Source organism: Idiotropiscis lumnitzeri, chromosome 20, assembly GCF_059441095.1.
Source record: "Idiotropiscis lumnitzeri isolate Australia: NSW breed Sydney's pygmy pipehorse chromosome 20, RoL_Ilum_1.0, whole genome shotgun sequence".
NCBI classification, from domain to species: domain Eukaryota; kingdom Metazoa; phylum Chordata; class Actinopteri; order Syngnathiformes; family Syngnathidae; genus Idiotropiscis; species Idiotropiscis lumnitzeri.
The window spans coordinates 12,480,813-12,502,078 of record NC_142410.1 but is presented as its reverse complement, the minus strand read 5'-3'; the positions used below and the strand labels follow the sequence as shown (position 1 = coordinate 12,502,078).

The 21,266-nt window shown below is 49.0% G+C and overlaps 1 protein-coding gene across 2 annotated transcripts; it reads left to right on the top strand.

Annotated features, from left to right (window-relative positions):
• Window positions 1–1,335: 1,335 nt before the first annotated feature.
• Window positions 1,336–20,845, top strand: LOC148317841 (disks large homolog 5-like). 2 transcript variants are annotated; one of them, XM_088284618.1, is made up of 34 exons: window positions 1,336–2,105; window positions 5,727–5,795; window positions 6,486–6,657; window positions 6,788–6,931; window positions 8,586–8,769; window positions 8,989–9,245; window positions 9,324–9,630; window positions 10,163–10,393; window positions 10,878–11,062; window positions 11,141–11,266; window positions 11,560–11,692; window positions 11,772–11,896; window positions 11,974–12,149; window positions 12,350–12,453; window positions 12,562–12,654; window positions 13,002–13,811; window positions 13,960–14,083; window positions 14,273–14,417; window positions 14,491–14,606; window positions 14,967–15,050; window positions 15,161–15,323; window positions 15,522–15,593; window positions 15,923–16,085; window positions 16,156–16,289; window positions 16,356–16,523; window positions 16,618–16,801; window positions 17,010–17,158; window positions 17,297–17,467; window positions 17,544–17,746; window positions 17,943–18,086; window positions 18,228–18,355; window positions 19,012–19,121; window positions 19,789–19,898; window positions 20,039–20,845. In XM_088284618.1, the coding sequence occupies exons 1-34, from the start codon at window positions 1,787–1,789 to the stop codon at window positions 20,140–20,142; spliced, it is 5,907 nt and encodes a 1,968-aa protein (XP_088140744.1). In that variant the 5' UTR covers window positions 1,336–1,786; the 3' UTR covers window positions 20,143–20,845. The 2 variants fall into 2 exon arrangements, with proteins under 2 accessions (XP_088140744.1, XP_088140745.1); XM_088284619.1 differs by lacking the exon at window positions 15,522–15,593 and having other exon boundaries at window positions 1,337–2,105.
• The last annotated feature ends 421 nt before the right edge of the window (window positions 20,846–21,266 follow it).

Sequence of the window (21,266 nt, the reverse complement as noted above, 5' to 3'; positions counted from 1 at the left end):
CGCTCGTGTGTGCCCTCACAGCTCACGTCATTCGGGACGCCGTCACGAACGAGGTCCACAATCGATAAACTTGATTCCAATTGATCTCTGACCTCTGGATTAGCTCAGTGCATTTGTTGCTACTATCCAAGCCGCGTTCCCTCACGGTGGTCGTGGGCGTGCTGGATCCCAAATTCTATTGAAATGTACACGTTACATTTTGATTTCACTGTATTTATTCTTTTATAATCAAAATGTAGATTTTCTTAGTACTCCATTTCAATGGTTTATTGTATTTAACAAAAATCTAGTCTGTCATTTCTGAGGTGATTGCAATCCTGTAATTATTTTCTCATTGTCTATCTTTACCCGCATACTTGTTGCGCGCATATGCTGTGACACTTTCCAGTATGTTCCAGGTTCCGCTTCCTGTTCTATGGTTGTCATCATCACTCAATGATGCCTGGGGTTCATTGTGTCATAATTGCCACGAAAAAAAAACAAGACCTGCCCATCCTGTTCTTTTCTTTCTCTCTCTCTCAAAATTTACTGTCTTTGGAAGACGCGGGCGGTTCTAAATGATGGCCCAACTCGCTCCGAGACAACAACAGTGTGACATTTACGCTTTTCTTTTTTTTACGGCCCCGCAACGCCCCCACTCGAGGAATTTACATTCCAAATTCTTTTCGGGAGCCACATGGATTTTCTCTGCGGGAAAGTCTTACATAACCATTTGCATTGTTAAAACATACTGTGCGCGTCTGTGAGCGTGTGTGCTGATATGTAGGAACACGACGTCCTGCATATAAGTAGATTTCACTCCATATAGATGACGTCACGAAGAGTTAAATGCGCTTAATTGCGTTGTTTCTTACGGATTTGGACCTCGTGCAATGTAATTACGCGCTCAATCTGCAGTTCTTGTGATGCAATGGTGACACTGTCTGTAAGATATGCATGCGGGGGTTGCTCCGATGCGTTGTGGTGGATGTCCAGTTGTTGGGACCTTCGGCTTGTCTCACAGAGAGTCACTCCTATTAGTTTGGTACACTTATTTTTATTAGCTTAATGCTAACACACCATGGAAAATGACAGACCAACTCACGAAACTAGTATTCAAGTTGCAAACTTGAACCTTTACGTGCAGGCCATGGAATAACAATACCTAAAGGGCATATATTCCTCATCCTCGAAATGAACAAACTCATATTGTCTTTCTTGCTTGCGTCTCTCTGGTCACACACCATCTCTGTCTGTGCGCGTTGTAGCTCGACTCTAGTTGTTGTGTTTCTATACTGTATTGACAATCGCGGCGAGCCAGGTGCGTCCACCCACCAGGCCCCGCCCACTTTTAAACCCTCCCAAAAAATCCCTGTGCTGGGAAACTCGAAACATGAGTACTCCTTCGTGTTTGTCTTTTTCTTTTTCTTTTTCCTGTGCCCAGACTGTCCACGCGCAACACGAAGCAAGTTTGCGCTACTTTCGCACCACTTTCCAACATGTCGCCAGAACTCGTGTGCACTTCGGAAGCGTCTCGTAGCGCCGAGCGAGCGGAGCTTTGACGACGACTTTTCCCGATCTGGGAGGGACGAACAGAAAGCGAGAGAGAGCGAGAAAGGGAAAGAGAGAGAGAGATAGAGAGAAAAAAAGTGTTGTCATCTCGGCGCCGTCAACAAACATGGCTACTCGTCGTCTCGCTGCACCAACCGAACCGGGTCGCCTCTTCGTTTTCTTTATCGCGCTTGAAGCTTCCAAAGTCTGCGGCAGAAGGATTTGATTAGCCACAAGCGAACCGAGGCTACTGGCCATGGATCCGCGGCACAGGGACTTTCTGGAGAAGTGTCACCACAACTTGGCCGAGTCCGTCACCGACGCCGACCAGCTCGTGGAGGTTCTGTCCCGGGGAGGCACGTTGAGCCTGGCCGAGCGACACGAGCTGGCCCGCGGCGGCGGCGACGGCGGCGACGGGGCGGAGAAAGTGGAGCTCCTCGTCAAGATTCTGCTCCGCAAGGACCGGGACCACTTCGCCGACTTCTGCTCGGCCCTGGAGGAGACCAACCCTCACCTGCGCCCGGTGTTGCTGACCGGCACCAGTACCGGGACCGGGCCCGTGGACCACAGCACCGGTAAGACGAAAAGCCGAAGTTTGAACACGACGACATTCGTCTCAAAATTAGCGTTTGCCGACTTATATGAAGCCAAACTGGATATTAGACAATAAAACGAACTCATGGAACAACACTGAACAAAATGATCACCTAACGTATTTATATAGCTGTTCGTCATTTGTTGTATGTTGTAGAACTTACCATTCAATGACTAATAAACGCCATTTGGTGCCGAGAAAACAATTTGAAAGGAGTTGAGGTTCTTCATTTGGCCAAAAGTAGTCGGTGACCATCCCCATCCAAAAGCAATCACAAATCATTCCAGGTAGCAGATACCGACATTATTTCAATATATCGGGTACTCTTGAAGGCGCTCGATACCAGCAACAGATACTTAATGCAAAAAAAAACAACTAAAATTTTGATTGTTTCTCAAGTGATTTGGAGTAAAAGGCGGAATTTGCCTGGGATTGGTCGCTAGTCAGTCACAGGGAGCAATTTTGACTTGATGCTAGCGCCAACTTTCCCATCACAAAGCCTTTCCCAGTCTGCATGTTTTAATGGCTTTTAAAGCCAATCGAAATCAATGCGGCCTGCCGTGCTCGGTAAGGACAAAAGGTCAACATGGACGCGCACAAAAGCACGTTTTGTTTCGCTTCGTTAACTGCTTTTAAAAATGCTGCAAAGTTTCCAGGAATTTTGGATGGGAAGTGGAACTGGTGAACTTTGGAAATCTTTCAAATTGGTAACCTTCTGTGCGAGTTTATGGGAATTCCCGGCGGCTTACGGGTTATTAAATGAGAAGTTATTTAAGCATCAATATCAACATTTAGTTTTGTCATAAGATCTCCTTGCCCACAGGCCAGCAGCTGAATGGCTCCATTTTTTTTCCCACTTCACTTGAGTGGTGGCTGGTGAAACGCAAGCTTCAATTTTCGTTTATTATTTGTGGCCTTGAACGGAATTGTACCTTGTTGAATTTTCAATCAGATAAAGACAAATTGTTTCTTGAAGGAGGATTTACTGCCCGCCATTAAAATTTTGTTCAATTAATCGTGTTCCCGTGAACACAAAAGCACTTTTATGTTTAGCATTTTTATGCCAAAGTCATTTCCTTTGTGACTTTTACAAAATAATCTTCCTGCAACGATGTCCGCATTTGTTTCAGCACCTCCTTTCCGACCGGCTCTCTGCTCTCGAGCCAGCGAGCTGAACGCCGACGTGTCAATTATGCATTTATCCTCCCCGTATTATTTATAGGAGGACGGGTGCTGCGTCGTGAGCTTGCCTGGCTTTTTTTTTTTCTGCCCCTTTTTCTCGCTGCATTTCACAATTAGGCAGCGCATGTGAAAAGCCGCTGCCGAGGCGCTGAAGAGCTCTTTTGTGCGCCAGCTCGCAAGGGGTGCAGCAAAAGTGGGCAGAGTCGACGTGGAGTACAGGGCGGACAGGTTCCTCCGGTGTGTGTGCGTGCAAAAGGAGGAGAACAGTCGCAAACAAGGCGTGAAGCCACTTTCTCTCGGTTTGCTGCGTTAAAATCATTTCCGATGCACGCATGTGCCCCGTGGGCCTTTTTTCAAGTGGATTAAAGACCCGCTATAACATTTCTAGCAGCGTGGCTGCAGGGCTGAGCGAGATGTTGGTATGTGAGCGCCGTAACGTGTCAGGCAGCAGCGCATGATGCCGGCCCGGCCCGGCCGTGCGTGGCGACGCGAGCGTGACACGCATGACGTAACCGCCACCGTGCATGCTTGGCGGGCGCAAATGACGCCACTGGCCCACCACGGAATGCCTCCAGTCCGTGGCGACCTGCCATCTGACAGGGCGCGGGCGGGGGGAACGCTCACCCAATACGACAGAAGTGACAGCGATGGACCGGTTATCGACCGGGCCGATATTTGGCATTTGGCACCGGATCATTTTGGATCCCTGCAGCACACTTCTCTTGCGCTGTGTGCTGTGCTGAAGCAGACTGGGCCACTCACAGCGCCATCTAATTGGTTCCTTGTGGCAGCCAATCAGATGTAAGCTGCCTGTTTGCTTTTTCACCTCGAGTCACACGCTCGCGGGAGCGGTCCCGAGAGCGGAAGGCAACATGCATCCGTCCAGTCATACGTGTTGTGCCAACATCCATCCATTTGACCCCTTCTTTCAACAAATGAATATCGACAGGCTTAGGAGGAAAACGCTACGCTCAAGGTTGTGGTTTGGTACGCATTTTGGAATCCAGGTTCGTTCCAAAAAATGTGGAACATCAAAAGTAGAGTTGATCTTGTGCCACATTTGACAAATTCAAAATGCAGCCTGAAGCAGATCGCAAGGCAAGAGTTCGAGTTTGCGTCCTGGCTCGCCCTGTTGAAGAAGACAACTTCCGCAAAGATGGTCTTGCGCTTTTCCTGAACTATTCTCAAAGGTGAACCCAGACGAGTCGCAGGCGTGTCAAAGGTCAGACGCTAGCGTGCACGTGACTCGCGTAGGCGAGGCTGAACTTTGCCCGCTTGACGCTCTCCTCACAGAGTCATGGGAAACTTTGGCCAGCACCGCAACAAAAGAGGGCTTGATCCATGGGATGTCGCCGTTCCTGAGGCATATCCTCTTTTTTTTTTTTAAAGCATGCCCTCTTTCACTCCTCGCCTGAGGGAGAGCAAAAACAAAAAAAAAACAGGAATAATAAGAGGCAATTCTGAATCAAATGAATCGACTTTTTTTTACTCGCTGGAGTTGTGGTGCAAAACTGATTTGTCAATTCTACTTTATTTTTTAAAAACTATATTATTATTAAATTGTTATTGGGAATGTTCAAATGTTACCAGTCCCTGCCAGGAAGAGTGAACATTTAGTAAGTGATTGGCGGCCACAGCAAAAAAAAATAAATTTTTTTATATTGTGACATAATTGGCGGTAGATGCCAGCCAATTTGTCTTTTTTTTTTTTTCTCTAAATGAAAATCCTCTACTCACCGCAACGTGTTTACTTGCTGCCGGATGGCGTCCAAGTAAGATTTGGTTTGCTTGACACTTACTCAAAGAAGCTCAGTCAAGATATTTAGTTTCCATAATTGACAATGCAAAAAAAAAAAAACGTTTTAAACAGCGGCGTGTGTTCAAGCCTCAACTTCCACCGTAATGTCTTCAGATGTGCTTCTGACTTCTCTGTGACCCAATTGAAGCAAATTTTGTTTTGGACGCTTGACAATTGCCGTCTGACAGTACGGACAGTGTGGCGCTTTTCCAGCCGACTGCCTTCCGAACTCGCTCTTCTTCCCGCGTCTTGTGTTTGTGCCCTTCTGTCACTTGCGAGTCGCACGGTCGGCTCGAAAAAGAAGGGGGCTTTCTTTCACTGGGCCGCTGTGCGATCTTGTCACCGCGGCCTCTTTGGGGCCCCGGCCGCTCGCCATTCAAGCTCCCGGCACAACCGATAATTAGCCACACTCGGCCGTCACACCCGCCCGAGGCCCGTCATGCCCGTTCGGGGAAAGTCCCACCTTAATTATTCCTCCGGCTGGACCGTCTTGACTTTTTGTTGTCGCTTTCCTTCTTTCTTCCGTCCTCGTCGAGTTTCCCGAATGCGAGCCGAGACGTTGGCTCCGATGCTGGAAAGGATCACCCGACTGACTGGCGGCTTGTTTTTGCTTCCCGGCAGGATCCACGTACAGCGTCTTGTCCACCATGCCGTCCGATTCGGAGAGCAGCGGCTCCCTCAGCAGCGTCGGTGAGTTGGTGCTATTCTCACAATCGCGACAACGTGCCGGCACGCGCCGATTGAAATCAGTTTCCGTGGCAAATTTGGAAAGAGGACTTGACTGGGATTGAGGGTCGTTTCTGGGAAACGTTGTCATACGAGCATAAATCCAAACATTTAGTTTTGTCACCAGAAACCTCCTCGAGCAGACAAATTCCGTCTGTGTTTTACATAAAGTTGATTCGGATTCTGATCCACGCAAAAAAAAAAAAAAAATTTTTTTGTTAAATTTTTCACTCCTGTCCAGTCGGTAGCAGGCGGGTGCCAAAAAGAAGTGGCGGTGCCGTTGCGTACTTGCCAAAGTTGTAAACTGAACCATCGTGAACTTGGTGGAATCTGGGCCTCCGTATTCTATTAGCCACTGGCCCTTCCCTCTTCAGACTGAGCACATGCTGCTGATTACACAGATGTGAGAGGGATTTAGTCAGGCCGCACGCGCGCACACACACACAGACCGGCTTCTTTTGGTCAGCACCCCCGACTCCACTCGCCTGTGTTGCCTGAAATAGAAACTGAGCTTTGGTTAATGGCGTGAGTGCAGGAAGTTCTGCCGGATCGCTAGCATGTGGCGGGGTTGCCGGCTACAAGAAGTGGCACATAAAAAAAAAAGTCTGTCAATGGGCAGAGGTCTTTGTGGTGCCAGCGTCTCCCGTGTTGCAGGTACGCCCACGCCAGCCTCGTCGCCGCCGCCGCTGGCCCACGCGGACGCTCAGCGGGTGCACGACAAGATGGAGACGGTCCTGTTCCAGCTCCGCCACGTGACGCGCGAGCGCGACGAGCTACGCAAGCGGCTGGCGCTCTCCTCGCCCGGAAGCACGTTCGACGACTGCCGGTACGTCGCAAGTGTTGTTCTCATCGGAAACAAATGCTTCCAAGCGGAGTGAACATTTTTGGCGGCGTCTTTCTGACTCCTCGTAACGACGGAAAGTCGGATGTTAAACGTGTGCGCGTTTGCGACGCAGGCCCAACTCGAAAGCGGGCCACGACTACGAGCGTCTGAAGCTGCAGTGCATGAAGGCCATGGCCGACCTGCAGTCGCTGCAGAACCAGCACAGCGGCACCCTCAGGAGGTGCGAGGAGGCCGTCAAGAAGGCGGACTTCTACCAGTGAGTGCTCGCTCGCGCGCACGCAACACAAACTTTTTCTCACATTCTTTTTTTATTTTTTCTAAGAATATTCCCACCTTATTCTGACGAATAAAACGACTTGCTCTTTAAATGTGACCTTCCCCCCACCGTGATCTTCTGGCTTTAGTTTCCGAATAGCTTCACTTTATTTTTCATAAAATTCCAACCTTTTTCACGTTGTCATAAATTCACGCTTGAATTACGACTTAATTTCTTCTAATCCATATTTTGTTTGTCATTTTTCTCATCATCGTCCGACTCTCACAAAGTCACAATTTAGCTTCTAAAATGTTTCAACTTCATTTTCACAACTCATTTTGCTCTTCAGACATTTTTGAGCAAATTCACCAAAATGTTTTGTGGCCATTTGTTTGGCTTCCTGTTGAAAGCACTTGTATTAATTTACTTTATTTTTTTGAAGGCTGCCTTGACTTTGGTACATGCAGAGTTTTGCATTTTTTAAAAGGAGCCACTTTTGGGTTGCTCAGCCTGCTTTTTTTTTTTTTCCACAGCAGATTGCACGGAACAGATTTCATTTGTGTGTCAGTAATAGGGATGAACTCTTCATCGCCGTCCGCAAGCTGCCGAGTGAGTTAAGCCCTAAAAGCCGCCCCATCAACTTAATTTCATCTTTGTGATAGCCCGAGAGCCAGTCTGCATGCAGCCAGCCAGAGCTTTTTACATTTTTTTTTTATTTTCAAAGCCGCATTGCAAAGTTTGGAAGTGACGCCCGGCCGTCTTGAAGAGGACGTGCCAAATGACGCTGTGTAATTAGCGTCCCGACCCAGATGCCACAAGCGCAGCATTTGTTGTGTCGCCTCGATGGCTTAGGAAAGGGAAACAAAAAAAAAAAAAAAAGAAAGAGGGAAGCCGTTTGTGCAAGCGTGCTTCCTCCTCCCGAGCAACATCTGGCACAGATGTCGACGGAAGATGATTATGAAGATTATTGCTGTGCTTAAGCTGCTCCTTCTGGGGACCGCGCGCGCCACATCACATCAATATTTGAAATCCAAAGAAAAAAAAACAGGCAACTTTGCTCCGTTTGAATCCTTTTCACTTTTGATTCTTGAACGCTTTTCTTGCCAAATTCTGACTTTATTCCCAAACAACTTTTTTGCCCCCCCTCAAAATTTATTTGGATTCATCAATTTCAACTTTATTTTCACGAGACTCTAAACCCGTTGCACACTTGACTACAATGACACTAAAGGGATTTCTGATTTATTTCTCGCGACTTTGAGTTCTTGCCTTGCACGAAGCATCCAAGTTGCATTTGGAAGCGTCTTTGCATAAGACGATCGTTTGACTGCCAACACAATTTAAGTCATTAGCACGCTAACGAGCTCAAAGGGAGAACATCTGGCCTTTTGACAGACGAGACTCTTTTTAGTCTGCGCAACTCCTGGGGAAAAAAAAAAAAATCTCTTTGCTGCTCACCTTTTTGCTCTCAGAGCTGGTTTGGTGGCGTCGCTCTGCCAAAGATGAATTATGAAATGAGCAACGAGTTTAAAGCCAAGTCGGCTGGTTCGTAAACGTTTGTGTTTGGCAAACAAAAGTGCAGGACTCGAATGGGGGGAAAAAAACCCCGACTTTGTCCACGTTTTGAGAAGATGCATGTTGTCGATGTTTTCAGCACGCTGCACGGCCGGCTGGCGGGCGAGCACGGCCAGCTGAAGGACGAGCTGGAGACGCTGAGGCTGGACAACGTGCAGCTGCTGCGCGAGCACGACCACGCCAAGCAGGCGTGCGAGGAGTTGCGCCGGCTGCGCGACGACCACCAACGAGAGGTGGCCGACATGCGCCTGCTGCACCAACAGGTAGCGCCCGCCCGCCAAAGGCCTCCTGCCTGCCTTGCAGTGAAAGAAGACGGAATGGTTGTTTTCTGCTTGCGTTTTCTTTATCATTTATTGATTTATATTATTTATTACTTTATTCCCAGAGAGGTTTTTGATAAGTAAGAAGAAAAAAAAACATCTTGTTGTAAACGTCTTGTCTTATTCTCCATGAGTTAGTCGAATTTGTGTGTTAATTTTCAGGCGCTTCGCGAGGGCTCCTCGGACGCCCTGAACAAACTGTACGACTCGGCCGTGGACAAACTGGGGAGTGTGAGGAGCGACTACGAGGGTCTGCGCAAGCTCTACAACGACATGACGGCCAACCGCAACGCCGACCTGAGTCGCCTGGACCACGCCGAGGAGGAGAAGCGCCGCCTCCAGAAGCAGCTGGACGTGCTGATGAAGCAGCGGGACGCCGCCATCCACTACCAGCAGCAGTACTCCTCGTCCATACGGAGGTGAGGGAGGGGGACGGAAATAAAAATAATGATGGGGACTCCCTCCCGGCCGCGTCATCCGCTCGGCTTGTGTCCCAGGTTGGACCAGCAGGAGCTGACCAAGGCGGCCGCTCAGAACGTGGAACTTCAGCGCGAGCTGGAGCGGCTGCAGTCGGAGGCCACGCGCTTCAAAACGCAGCAGCTCAAAGCGGCCAAGGAGTGCGACAAGTTGAAGGACGAGCGCGACTCGGTCATCGGCGAGTACCGGCTGATCATGAGCGAGCGCGACCAGGTCATCAAGGAGGTGGAGCGACTCCAAACCGGGCTGGAGGTGGCCGAGGCCAAGCTGAAGAACACGTCCTCGGAGCGGCGGGTGGCCAACGAGGAGCTGGAGGCCCTCCGACAGGTAACGCCCGTGCTCGCGAGGTCCGAGTGCTGACGGGCATTTGGGAGTCCAGTGAGAGCTGTGAGATATTTTGAAATTCCATTTTTTGGGGTGTTCATGGGCCTTTACAATGTGTCTAAGTGTGGGAAGAGTAAAATGGTAGAAGTTGACTAGAATGTGATGAAAATTGTGTCTCCACCGTTTCATCTTGCCTTGACCTGATGAAGGCGTTAAAAAGTTTCGTCGGTTATTTTTCCCCCTCTACTGATGAGGCTCAGTGCATGAAATGATACTACAAACTCCAAAGACAGATTAACGTCAGTCAGTCTGTTTGTTATACTGCCCCCACGTGGCCAAGGTGCACACATCACAAAGATTATTGAGAAAGCAGCATTTGCGCTCTGGAACAAATTCAAATTGCATCTGAAGGCACTGCTGTAATTTCGGTCGCTTGAGAAATCCACTTCGGCACGTCGCACCATTGACCGACCGTCCCGCAAACAAACAGCTGACGGATGCGCGGCGGCGTCTCACTTTGCGCCCGTTTTTCAAGGAACTGTCGTCGTCGCTGATGGACCGAGACCGGGCGGTCTGCGAGAAGAACGAGCTTCTGGAGAAGTACTGCCACGAGGTGAAGGACAAAGCGGAGGCGCAGAAGGAGCTGAGCCAGGCCTGCAAGGACATGGAGACGGTGCGCGAAGAGCGAGACGTGGCCCGCAAGGAGAGGACGGAGGCCATCATCCAACGTGACCAGCTGCTGCGCGAGTATTACCAGGCCAGACAGGTACAGACAAATGGACGGATTGATTTTTTTTTTTTTCCCCCGCGTTGACGATAATCCTTTCATCATCTAATACAATGGTCATATTTATTTATTTTTTTGATCTGCTGGCACGTTTCCCTGCTTTGTTTTTTTTTTTTTTAGATCAGAAAATGATCAGTGCACACGGCTTTTCCTTCTCTGGTGGTCGAATCATTAATCCCAACAATAAACTCCTCAGGAATCAATTCAGCCACGGGCTTAATTAATGTTCTCCCTAACTCTCTGTTTATTTTCGCAATGTAGAGCAAGACCACTGAGAGATTTTGCCGTAATTAAATCACGCCTGACCTACTTTTCAACCACAACAAATAGATGACAAAAAAGATGACAAGAGAATTTGTAACCTTCTGGAAAAGCTTGAAATGGAACAAATGTATTGTTCTTTCCTAATTCTCTATTTTGCCGTTAAAAATGACAACGAGCGTTTCCCCCCACTGCAACCCAGAAACAAGACTCTGCCACTCTGGACATGGAGCGAGCCAACAAGGAGATCGAAATGCTGAGGAAGCAATACGAGGCCGTCGGTCAGGAGCTGAAGGAGGCCCTGCAGGAGGCGGAGGTGGCCAAGTGTCGCCGAGATTGGGCCTTCCAGGAGAGAGACAAGATCGTGGGAGAGCGCGAAAGCGTGCGGTGAGATGAGCAGCAGCAACAAAAATAAAAAGAAATAAATAATAGTCAAGAATGCTGAAAACAAGTTTGACATTTCAGCACGTTGTGCGACAACCTGAGACGAGAGAGGGATCGAGCCGTGAGCGACCTGGCGGACGCGCTGAGGAATCTCGACGACACCCGGAAGCAGAAGAACGACGCCGTACGAGAGTTCAAGGAACTCAAGTGAGCCCCCCCACCCCCGCCCTTTTTTTTTTTTTTGTCTGCTTCATGTTGCTGCACGAGCTGCGACTACTCTTGAAGATGAGCTCATGTGGTCAGGCGGGCCACATTTGAGTCTGGTACCGATCCTTGAGCGCCACCTGGTGGTCTCAGTTCGGTGTTCCTCCACTGGATGGTGCCAAGGACTTCTTTTGCCAAATAGAAGCTCCTTAACTCACTTCAACTGGTTTCCTTGGCAACAAGATGAGGCCGAACAAAAATGTCAAACGTGAAACTGGAGTGTGTCTGTTGTGCAGGGAAAAAATGGAGGACCAATTGGAAAAGGAGGCTCGGTTCCGCCAGCTGATGGCTCACAGTTCACATGATTCCGCCATCGACATGGACTCCGTGGAATGGGAAACGGAAGTGGTCGAGTTTGAGAAGCGCAGGGTCAGTCGACTTTTCTGCTTTTTTTTAAACCGCTGCCGTCAAGCGAGTCACGTCTAAATTTGCCGTTCTTTTCATGCAGGACATGGATTTAAAAGCGCTTGGCTTCGACATTGCCGAGGGGGTAAACGATCCGTATTTGCCGGGCGATTGCGGCGTGTTTGTCAGCAAGGTGGACAAAGGAAGTCTAGCGGAAGGCCGATTACGGTAAACGCCGGACACCAGCAACGCACTCCCCTGAAAATCCGAGCAAGTATTTGCAACATTATTCGTCTTGCGCGCAGAGTGAACGATTGGCTGCTGAAGATCAACAACGTGGACTTGACCTGCAAGGACAGGAAGCAGGCCATCAAAGCCGTGCTGAGCGGCGAGGGCGTCATCAACATGGTGGTCCGCCGGAGGAAGTCGCTGGGGGGAAGAGTCGCCACTCCGGTCCAGATAAATCTCGCTGGACTCAAAGGTTCAAAACAATCTGCTTCCGTTTTTGGCTTTTCAGGCGCAAGCTTAGAATGAAACCACGCGGTGACGTCAAATTCTCATAACGATCTGAGAGCCTAACCCTTTCTATACGATCACATGCAAATGAATTGTCACCCAAAAGCAGGCAATCCCAAACTTTTATCTGCGTTGTAAAAGTTGAACTGGACTTTGTCCTCTCAGACTGTGGCCTCTGCTTGGAAAGCGGCATCTTTGTGGCTTCGCTGGCGCCTGGCAGTCCGGCAGTCCGAGACAATAATCTCACAGTTGGGGACAGGCTGTTAGCTGTGAGTGGATAGCGCCTCTAGCGCCTCCTGCTGCCCAATGTCTTATTCACCTCTTGAGCAAAAACATCCCGAAATGCCTTAAACTGTTTTTGTTTTCGCCCATTTCAGATTAACGGCATCCCGCTTGATAACAAGTCACTGCCCGAGTGTGAAGCTCTGTTGAGGACGTGCCGCGAGTCGCTCAGTATCTCCCTCGCCAAGGTGAACATTGCGCACTCCTAAAAGAAAATGAAAAAACATTTACAGCCAAATGACCTTGTGACCGACTTTTGTCTGCTAAAAGTCAGTTGACCTCAAAAGCAAAGTGGAGTACAGTAAACCCCTCAATGTTCACTGTTCGCCTTTTCCAAATTCACTTTGCGCACGCAATCTGTCCTCCAAAATTCACGCCAAACCTTTGTACTTTTGTACTCGGATGGCGCCAAAGCAGCAATACTTTTGCTTTGGCGCCATCTGGTGGTGTCAATGAACTGTTGCAGCTCGATGAGAATAAGAAGTTAAAATCAAAACAATGATTCCAGACGTGTTTTTCTTTTATTGATCCACAGTTCCTGCCGCAGAGCTACTCGGGCCAGAGTTTGTACGAGAGCTTGAGGGACTCTGAGAAAATCTGCAAAAGCAACTCCAAGCGCAGCTGCTGCTCGCAGGCCGACGGCTGCGCCTGCGAGATGCGGTGCCAGCAGGTTGGCGGCGGCGACGACGAGGAAGCGCGCGGCGACGCCGGCCTGCTTTGTCGCCACGCGCCGGGCGACTCCCTTCACTCCCGCAGCCCCTCGGAGCCCCTGGCCGACTTCGGCTACAGGAGGCGGGACTTCCACCGCCGGCCCTTCACCTTCACCCCCGTGCTCCCCGACGGCGACGCTCCTTCGGAAAAGGCCGGCGGCGGCACGTGGCCCAAAGTTATCGCCGGAGCGTCCGTCCCCGAGTGCGCGCAGCTTTCCATCTACAAGAGATCCAAACAACGCAAGTCCATCTTTGACATGAACACATTCAGGAGACCGGAAGCGCCTCCCAAATTGGACTACATGTCGCTTTCTCAGCTGCCCAAACACTCGCCGCAGAGCTCGCTGGCCGAATCCTCTCAAGGTCCGCCCACCCCGCCGGCCAGGAGCGACTCCTTTCGGTTCAAGCACTCGCAGCAGAACAGCTCGGCGTCCGATTCCACCGGTCCCGTGACGGAAGGCGAGGGAGGGAAGCCGCTCTACTACTCGGCCGAAACGTCGCCGCGAGAATCCAAGACGCTGGCGGACAATGACGGGAGTCAACATCGGGAGCCTGAAAAGAGAAGGTACCGGCCCAAGTCGGCACCGGCGCTGCGACGCAACGTGACGCCGTTGCACATCCCGCCTCCGATGCAGGTCAGTCGAAAATTGCTCCATCGCTTTTTGTTTCCCGAAATATGAATCTTCACTTTGGGCCGCACGCGCAAGTTTAAAATGGCAAAATGTATTTTTAGTCCTCGCCGTCCATGTAAATATTCCCAAATATTTCATTTGCTTTTTTTAGGTTCACAGTTTCTCCAATGACGAGCACTCCCCGGAGCCGATGGATTTGTTGCGCTTCTCCCCGATGCGAAATAACCGCTACAGCATGCACTTTGCCCCCCCCAGCTACAGCAGCGCCACCGCACGTAAGTCGGCACCACGCCATCGGGGACCTTTTCGCCATCGCGTCTCGCCCATCGAACAAAGCGACGCCCCTCGCGAATGTGCACAATGGTGACGTCACTCAACGTGATTGCATTTGCTCGCTTGGGTTTCCCGTGTATTATTCTGAAAAGGTCGTCAGCATATGAACCGACGTTACCGTGTCCTTTCAGAGCCGGCGCAGCGCGGCTTGGCTCGTTGTCTGGCGAAGACGTCGGCGGTGAGGAACGCCGTCTACCCCACGTGGAGTCACGAGATGCCGAGCGCCAACTGCCCACCTGGGCCGAGCTCCGCCGTCCACACGCATTCGCTTGCGAGGTAGCGTCCGCTGGCCGTCTTTCAAAACAATCATGGAATGAAATGGTTTGATCTGCCCCGCTGCACGTTTTAGCCCCCAGCATCACGGTCGCCACAGCGTGGACCTCGACCACAAGCTCGCTGGCGACGTTAGCGACGGCAGCCGAACACCTCACGGCACCAACTCCCTCCCCTCCAACTCCAGACTGGGTATTTAAAAAAAAATAGGCACTCACAAAACAGCCCTTATTTTGTTTGAACATAGCAGCTCTTGAAAAATTGTATTTGAACTTATAGTGCCTTAATTCACACAAAATGTTGAAAGACACCAAATATTTTTTGGATGGTGTGTGTTAGTTTCATTAAAGACACCAAATATTTTCGTGGCATGCATGCAAGTGTGTGTTATTAGAAATTGCATCATTTTTTTTTTTAAGAATTGAGCAACACTCTTTAAAGTCCACAATAATCGTCGGCTTTACAGATGCCGCGTCATGTTCTAAATCGAAGCTCCCGAATAGCAGAGCAAGCATTTATTAGTGGAAACATTTTTTTTTTTTTGCTTTTTAGTCTCTCTGAGTGCGTTGCAGTACAGAGCCGAGCGCATTCGGATTCCACCAACTCGATATCCGTGCTCCACTGGATCCGACAGAGGTACGGAGTCATTTTCTGATTCTATTGAACTGGTTTTTACGCTTAAAACGACACACAACCTGGGAGCAAACATTAAAAAAAAGATCAAAATAAATAACGTCCACCTCCAGAATCCCGCTCCCATTCGGAGTGCAGCTCGCCGACGACGCCTCCCAAGTCCCCCGTCGGCCTGGACACGTCGTCCTTCGCCAGCAGCCAATCGGCGAGCTCCATCTCCACGCAGCTCCGGATAGCCGTCAGCCGCGCGCCCATCGCCGCCGGCCGGAAGGACGGGTAAGGCGGCTTCCTCGCTCGCGTCCTTTCGCCACCGTCGCTCAAAGCGGAGTGTGACGTTTCGGTCTTCGCTTTCCACTCCATCAAGTTCCTGGCGTGACGGATGGCCGTCTTTTGAGCTTTCCTCGCTTCTGCTCATTAAAAGCTGCTCTCCTTCCTTCCTTCTTTGTCTCTCTCTCCTGGTTTGCCTGCTTTCAGATTTGTCTCGAATCTCTTTGTCCGGCATCGGCTGGCAGCGAGGCCCGAGTTCCTCTCTTTGAGATGCTTGAGGTTTGTTTCTTGTTGCTAATCGACTTCTCCAGAAAAACTAAAAACGTGTTTGAGCTCGCCTGCCACTTAAAAGCAAAACTCCACTTTTTCTGAGTTTGGCGTTCAAAGAGCTCGTTAATGCGAGCGACAGAAAAGTTCATTTATTTGTCACTTTCTTCATCATCTTCACCGCTTCTGTTTACATGAACTTGTTGAAATTATGGAAACATGGACCGATTCAAGCGATGGCGGCAAAAATCATCTTTCAAGCCCTTTCTCAGTCTCGAATGAAATAAAGAGACGAACGTTTGAGAGTTGACGGCGTCTCCTTTGCCAATTTTCTCCGTCAGGCCGTATTTGGAGGAGCCGCGCGACGTGACGGTGCAGAAAGGAGCCGAGCCGCTGGGTATCTCCATTGTGAGCGGCGAGCACGGTGGCGTGTTTGTGTCCAAAGTGACTGCGGGCAGCATCGCTCACCAAGCCCATTTGGAGTACGGAGATCAGCTCTTGGAGGTAAAAAAAAAAAGAAACAAACTCAGCAAACTTGCCGAGTGGTGTGACAAACGTGGACGGCTGTCTCCAGTTCAACGGGATCAACCTGCGCAATGCCAACGAGCAGCAGGCGCGCTTGGTGATCGGGCAGCAGTGCGACACGGTTTCCATTTTGGCTCAGTACAACCCGCACATGTTTCAGCTGGGCAATCACTCGCGATCCAGGTGAGGCCCAACGCCATTTGGTGACCTTTTCGTGCCCCTCCTCATCTTCCTCCTCCTCCTCCTCAGCTCTCGCATGGAGTCCATCATCAGCACGCCGTTCACCCCGCGGGACAGCGGCGCCAGCACCCCGGACGACCGCTCCGTGGCCGACACCCTCGGCGAGCAGGACGAGGGCACGGTCACGCCCCCGTCCAAGCGGACCTCCCCCGTCAGCAGCCCTCACAGCTCCTTTCGGTACCACCGGGACACGTTTGCTCGCAAGCTCGCCATTTTTCTTCCATTTTTTTTTGGGGGGGAAAATATTGATGGTGACATAATGACGCGACAGGCTTCCCGTTTCCGGTTTGCGTTGCTCGGCCGAGCCGCGTCTGGTGAGTCTGAGGAGAATCCAGACGGAGCTGGGTGTGCAGATCTGCGGGGGCAACCTGTACGGCGTCTTCGTGGAGAGTCTGGATGAAGACAGTCCTGCGAAAAATCCTGACGGCCTCCTGCCCGGCGACCTGATTCTGGAGGTATCGTCTGTCCGCCTTAGCGAAAATGCCACCTTGACTTGCAAGTGCCCCAATTTTCACTTATGAGACCAATGGAAAAAAAAGTGAGGTAATTCACCTTTGCTACGTTTTGTATTGCACTTTGTTTCCGTGCCAACGATGAGTCACTCCACGTTGACCCGCTTGTCTTGTTTGGACCGCTGACTCATCTGTTTTGTTTTGCCCGCAGTACAATGGCGTCAGCATGAAGAACAGAACCAAAGAGGAGGCTTACCTGGACTTGTTAAAGCCCACTGAGACCGTCACCTTCAAGGTACAAAACTGCGTGGACGAGCTGGCCGCCGTCAGCCAGATCCCCGGAGACGGATTTTTCATCAGGTATACGAAATGAGGCTTTTCGGACTTGCCTCACATTTCCACGTGCGTTCCGTGACATTCGGCTTTTTGTCTCAATGCCGATGCCGCAATTTTGCCGGCCTTGAGCTTGGCTTGTCGCTTTTCAATGCGTTGTGCCAGATCGCTTTACGAGAGGGCGGCCGACGCCGAGCAGGAGCTGAGCTTCAAGAAGGACGACATCCTCTACGTGGAGGATACGCTGCCCAACGGCAACTTTGGCTACTGGATGGCGTGGCACCTCGACGAGAAGGCGCAGAAGATGGAGAAAGGGCACATTCCCAGCAAATATATGTAAGGATGCCAAGATGCGTGGAGACGCTTCTCATCTTGAGGAACATGAAGTGGATCCACTTGTCTTGCCCCCAAGGATGGAGCAGGAGTTCTACAGGCGGCACGGCGTAGCCGACGTGAAAGACGACGGCGGCGGCGGCGGCGGCAAATCCTTGTCTGCCGCCGCGCGGAGGTCTTTCTTTCGCCGGAGGCTGAAGCACAAGCGCAACGGCTCCAAAGACGGGAAGGACCTGATGACATCCGAAGCCATCATGTCTGATTACTTGCCCATCACCGAAGGTGTTTCTTTTTCCTCATGTCGCCTGATTTTTTTTATAGTTTACATTATTTTTCAGACGAGAATTTTTTATTTTTTTTGCTTATTCGTGCAACGTCAACCGCGGGCGTACCGATGCCATGTCTTCTTTTCTGTTTGAAGTGCCCTTGTGGCTCAGTTTAGAAAAAGCGTCAACATTTTGTCTTGCTGCCTCCTCAGATGGCGCGAGCCTCATGTACCAGCGGGTCCAGAAGGTGGAGTGCTTAGCTCCCAGACCGGTGCTGATCTTGGGGCCGCTCGCCGAGGCCAGCAAGGACATGCTGGTCAATGAAGCGCCCGCCAAGTTCAGTCGCTGTCTGCCGGGTAAGATCAACTTTACGCTTTCAATCTTGGAATTTCACCTTTCTTTCTCAAAGAAAAGTAAAATATACGTCACCATTCGACTTTCACCGACAGGCAATGTTTTCGATTGTGCGGGCAACAATGCGTTTGTTTCTCGTGCAGAGATCATGAAGGCGTCCCAGGAGGCCATCGAGCGAGGCGTCAAGGACTGCGTGTTCATCGACTACAAGCGACGCAGCGGCCATTTTGACGTCACCACGGTGGCGTCCATAAAAGAGATCACGGAGAAGGTAGACTTGCTCCTTGGGAACATATTCACAAAGATTTTGACTCATTTGACTTTACAGCCTTATTCTAAAATGCAGAAAATTCATTTCTCCAAATATTTTTCTTTACTTTTTCCATATTTGACCTTACAGCCTAATTTCAAAATAGAATGCATACACACGCCTGAGTTACAGCACAGAAAATAGTTGATTTTTTTTATTTTTTGGGGGGGGCAGTGTAATGACGTTTCAAAACTGAAATAAACATTTACATACAATATTTAAGTTTTTAGAGCACTTGCTTTTTTTCCACAATTTATGTTGCAGCCTTATTCCAAATTGGAAAGGTTTTTTTTCTCTCAAAATTCAGTGGGTGAATTTTTTAAAAATTATTTATTAATTTATTTGTATTATTATTTTTTTTAATCAAAAAGAACATTGTACAGGCTTTGCTCAAAACTCTATAGCCGCAATCCAATTTGCAAACATTGTACGCTTGCTATTTTTGCTGTTTAAATTTGAAGCAAGAAATGAATTTCATCCATTTCGAATCGAGCTGGTGTGACAGCAAAATGCGCAAAAAGTCGAGCGCTGCAAGTTCAAACTGCACATTGTCTGTATTCCTTTTGCGTGTGTTTGCCAACTTTGTGTTGTGACCTCCGCGCCGCATTCTCTCGCAGGACTCTCACTGCTTGCTTGACATTGCCGCGCACGCCATCGAACGCCTCCACAGCGTTCAAGTCTACCCCATCGTCATTTTCATTCGCTACAAAAATGCCAAGCAGATCAAGTGAGTAAACCCGAGCGGCGTTTTTTTTTTTTTTGGTTTCTCATGATCTTGTGGTGTCGTCAACGCAACCAATACAAAGCGAAGAACAACATGAACCACCTGCCACACATTTTCACTTTTATTTGCATAAATCCTCTCACGTATGCAGTTCGACATTTGCTTTTTTTTATTTTATTTTGTTTTCCAAAGCACTTTTTTAATTTTTTATTTATTGCATTTTATGTTTAATCCTAAATCTTTACATATAGCACTTCAGTTTGACACTAAATTGCTACTTTTTTTTTTTTTTGCCGCTATTGTTAATTTGGAGGATTGGTACGAAGGCCTGTTCATAGCCACGTGCGGCTTTAATTTTTCATTTGTAATCACGGTGGGGTTGAACTCGTCCCCTTCCTTCGCCCCCCGACCGACTTCCTCAAGCCGCACGCATCCAAAACACGCAGGAAGAGATGGATTGTCGCTAAGCCTCCCCCTCCCTCGTCGTCATCAGCTGAGTGCCAGCTGTCTAGGAGCAAGCCCGCTCAGGAACCCGTGGCGCCAATTCCCGGCGTGGGCAGCAAAAACATTCGCCGCGCAAACCACGCGGCAATAAGCTGCGTTGTGTGATCTTGCGGCATGCGTGTGACGTGTGTGGATTGAGGCCGTCGATTTTTTTGTGTGTTCTCAGAGAGCAGAGGGATCCCTTGTACCTGCGCGATAAACTCTCGCAGAAGCTTTCCAAGGAGCAATTTGAGGCGGCCCAGAAGACTGAGCAGGAGTACAACCGCTTCTTCACAGGTCAGTCCAGACTTGCAAGTTGTCGACATTGACCGAAAACTAAAATTGTGCAACTTTGGAACCAGAACTGTGCACTTGAACCGTTTTGTGTAAATTCAGCCACGGCTACACGTCCTCCTTTCTTTTGTCCCTCCCTGCAGGTGTTGTCCAAGGCGGCAGCGTCTCCTACATTTGCACTCAGATAGTCACCATCGTGGAGCAGGAGCAGAATAAAGTTCTGTGGATCCCCGACGGAGCGCCGTAGAAGTGAGAGACAAAAAAAAAAATAGATGAATAAAAATCCACACGACTTCATCATAGCAGATTAACTCATTCGATTTCACTTTAAGCCACCGCACAAGGCGTCATATGCACACTATACGATAGTGATGTACTGTACTACAAATAGTTGTTGACACGAGTATTGAATGCTACTTGAATGAATGCGTTTCTATCTAGAAGCACTCCTTTGAAACAAGATGGCTCTTCGCTAAATATTGTCTATTTTTGTCAAATCGTGGAGATGTAGCTTAAAGGTATTTAACATGGAGGATAAACTTTCTATTCTTTTTTTTCACCCTCTGTTGTTCATTTCAGTCCTCACGTTATGATGTCATCGTGCCAAGCTTTTCTAATATTTATTACGACAGTACGTGTGTAATACAAAGAGCTAAACAGCAGCTTTTTACTCTGTTGTGCGTGTGTGTGTGTGTGTGTGGGAGTGCGTGTGCGGGGGGGTGTGTGTGTGTGTGTTCTACTTGAGTTGCCAATTGCGTTATGAGTTCTTCCTTTAATTTGATTGTTTTAAAGGGATGTTGTTGCCTCTCACTTGTCCTGATTTGTGATGTGCAACTTCCAACATTTCACATGTTGGAATGAAAATCATACGTTTTTTTTTTTGTTTTTTTTTGTTGTTGTTGTTCTTTTTGTTTTTAACCATGATTAAATATGGTACGAATGATGACATGGTCCTGGGTTTCGGTGCCTTCTTTTTAAAGAACGTTTCTTATATGCACTTTAAAAAGGTTTTTGTCAAATTAGCAAAAAAAAAACAAATAAAAAAAGTATTTCTTTTATTTGCTTTGGTAGACCACAAATGTTTTTTGGCTTCATGTAGAACAATTATAAAAAAAAATAAATCAACTCTAAAAAATGTGGCGAAAGAGATTGCGTTCGCGCACTTTGCTGTTTGTCCACTAGAGGGAGCCAACCCCGCTAGGATCACTAATGCCTCACTGTGAAATCAACCATTTTATTTATTTAGTGATACATACTACTTATGTTGATATCCACATCTTAATTCGTCGAACTATATTTTAGTTATGATGTTAACCCCGCAGTTTTCAGCTGCCTTGCAATAATGAACAGCACCTCTCTCACCGCTCATTT

Bases quoted from the DNA above. Each gene is read 5' to 3' on its own strand.
- LOC148317841 (XM_088284618.1), top strand. From the start codon at position 1,787: ATGGATCCGCGGCACAGGGACTTTCTGGAGAAGTGTCACCACAACTTG. The intron at 14,084-14,272 runs GTAAGTCGGCAC...GTGTCCTTTCAG, and splicing joins CTACAGCAGCGCCACCGCAC to AGCCGGCGCAGCGCGGCTTG. The intron at 16,086-16,155 runs GTAAAAAAAAAA...GGCTGTCTCCAG, and splicing joins ACGGAGATCAGCTCTTGGAG to TTCAACGGGATCAACCTGCG.